Source organism: Sinocyclocheilus grahami, unplaced genomic scaffold, assembly GCF_001515645.1.
Source record: "Sinocyclocheilus grahami isolate Dianchi unplaced genomic scaffold, SAMN03320097.WGS_v1.1 scaffold44224.1, whole genome shotgun sequence".
Lineage (NCBI taxonomy): Eukaryota > Metazoa > Chordata > Actinopteri > Cypriniformes > Cyprinidae > Sinocyclocheilus > Sinocyclocheilus grahami.
In genome coordinates, this window is record NW_015524628.1 from 1 (window position 1) to 1,116 (window position 1,116).

General features: G+C 40.3%; 1 protein-coding gene across 1 annotated transcript; it reads right to left on the minus strand.

The window, feature by feature from the left end:
• Positions 1-204: 204 nt before the first annotated feature.
• Positions 205-1,104, minus strand: LOC107580772 (ATP-dependent RNA helicase DDX39A-like). The gene is made up of 4 exons (XM_016266416.1): positions 974-1,104; positions 777-886; positions 546-690; positions 205-402 (listed from the first exon to the last, which is right to left on the minus strand). The coding sequence occupies exons 1-4, from the start codon at positions 1,100-1,102 to the stop codon at positions 220-222; spliced, it is 567 nt and encodes a 188-aa protein (XP_016121902.1). The 5' UTR covers positions 1,103-1,104; the 3' UTR covers positions 205-219.
• Positions 1,105-1,116: the final 12 nt, after the last annotated feature.

A 1,116-nucleotide genomic window follows, 5' to 3' on the forward strand; every position in this document is an offset into this window, starting at 1 on the left:
CTCACATTCACTTTTACATTTCAGATTTTGATTCGTTTAGATTTCAGATTTTCACTGGAATTACAGTTAAGTTTCATGTGCATATAAAATATTTTAGTCAATTTTTTGTTTCCTTTTTATTTCTAATGAAGCAATGTGTGGTAAAAAAAAAGTACAGGATTGCTATCTGCATCAGCAGATACTCCCTTATCTTCAACTTAAAAGGATCAACATAGAATTTCAATGCATATTTCTTGTGCTGATAAATTTCTTACTGTAGGTGGAGATGTCGATTTCCTCAGGCAACTCAGCGACATTGACTTCAAAACGGTCCTGCACATCATTCAGGATCTTTGCATCCGTCTCATCTGATACAAAGGTGACGGCCAATCCTTTTGTGCCAAACCTACCAGCACGAGCAACCTGAAAGGAAGGAAGAAAACAGAGTTTAACAATCTTAAGTTGTGCATTTTTCCGACCCTAGCCCTAGTTTGAATTTTGGGGTTGGGTAGTTACTATTACATCTCTCAGTCTGATAAATGCCACAGCACATCATGCATAAATACCCTGTGTAAGTACGTGTCTGAATCTTCAGGCATGTCATAGTTGAAAACGATATTAACACGCTCAATATCCATCCCACGACCAAACAGATTAGTAGCCACCAGGATCCGCCGTTGAAAATCTTTAAACTGTTGATACCGGGACAATCTGCGTGAAAGAGAAGGAGAAACGTCTTCAGCATTTGTATTTCTTCCCAAACCATTCCAAGATCACTGGATCAACAAATGTCTCACCTTTCTTCCTGAGCCATTCCCCTGTGGATCGCAATGGCAGGAAAATTCTGTTCAACCAGCAGCTGAGAGAGAGCCACGCATCGCGGAACTGACTTGACAAATATCACCACCTATAAATAATCCAAACAAACCGTTGAGTTGACAAGTGGTCACATTCAAGGTCAATGACTGTGAAAATGTGCTGAAATTACAATTACCTGGTTGAACTCAAGAACGTCAAGCAGGTCAAACAGTTTGCGGTTCTTTTCGCTGTCCTTCAGTTTGACGTAGTATTGCTGAAGACCATGCAGGGTAAGCTTAGTCTCGTCATCAACAAACACCTCCATCGGCTGAGAGAAAA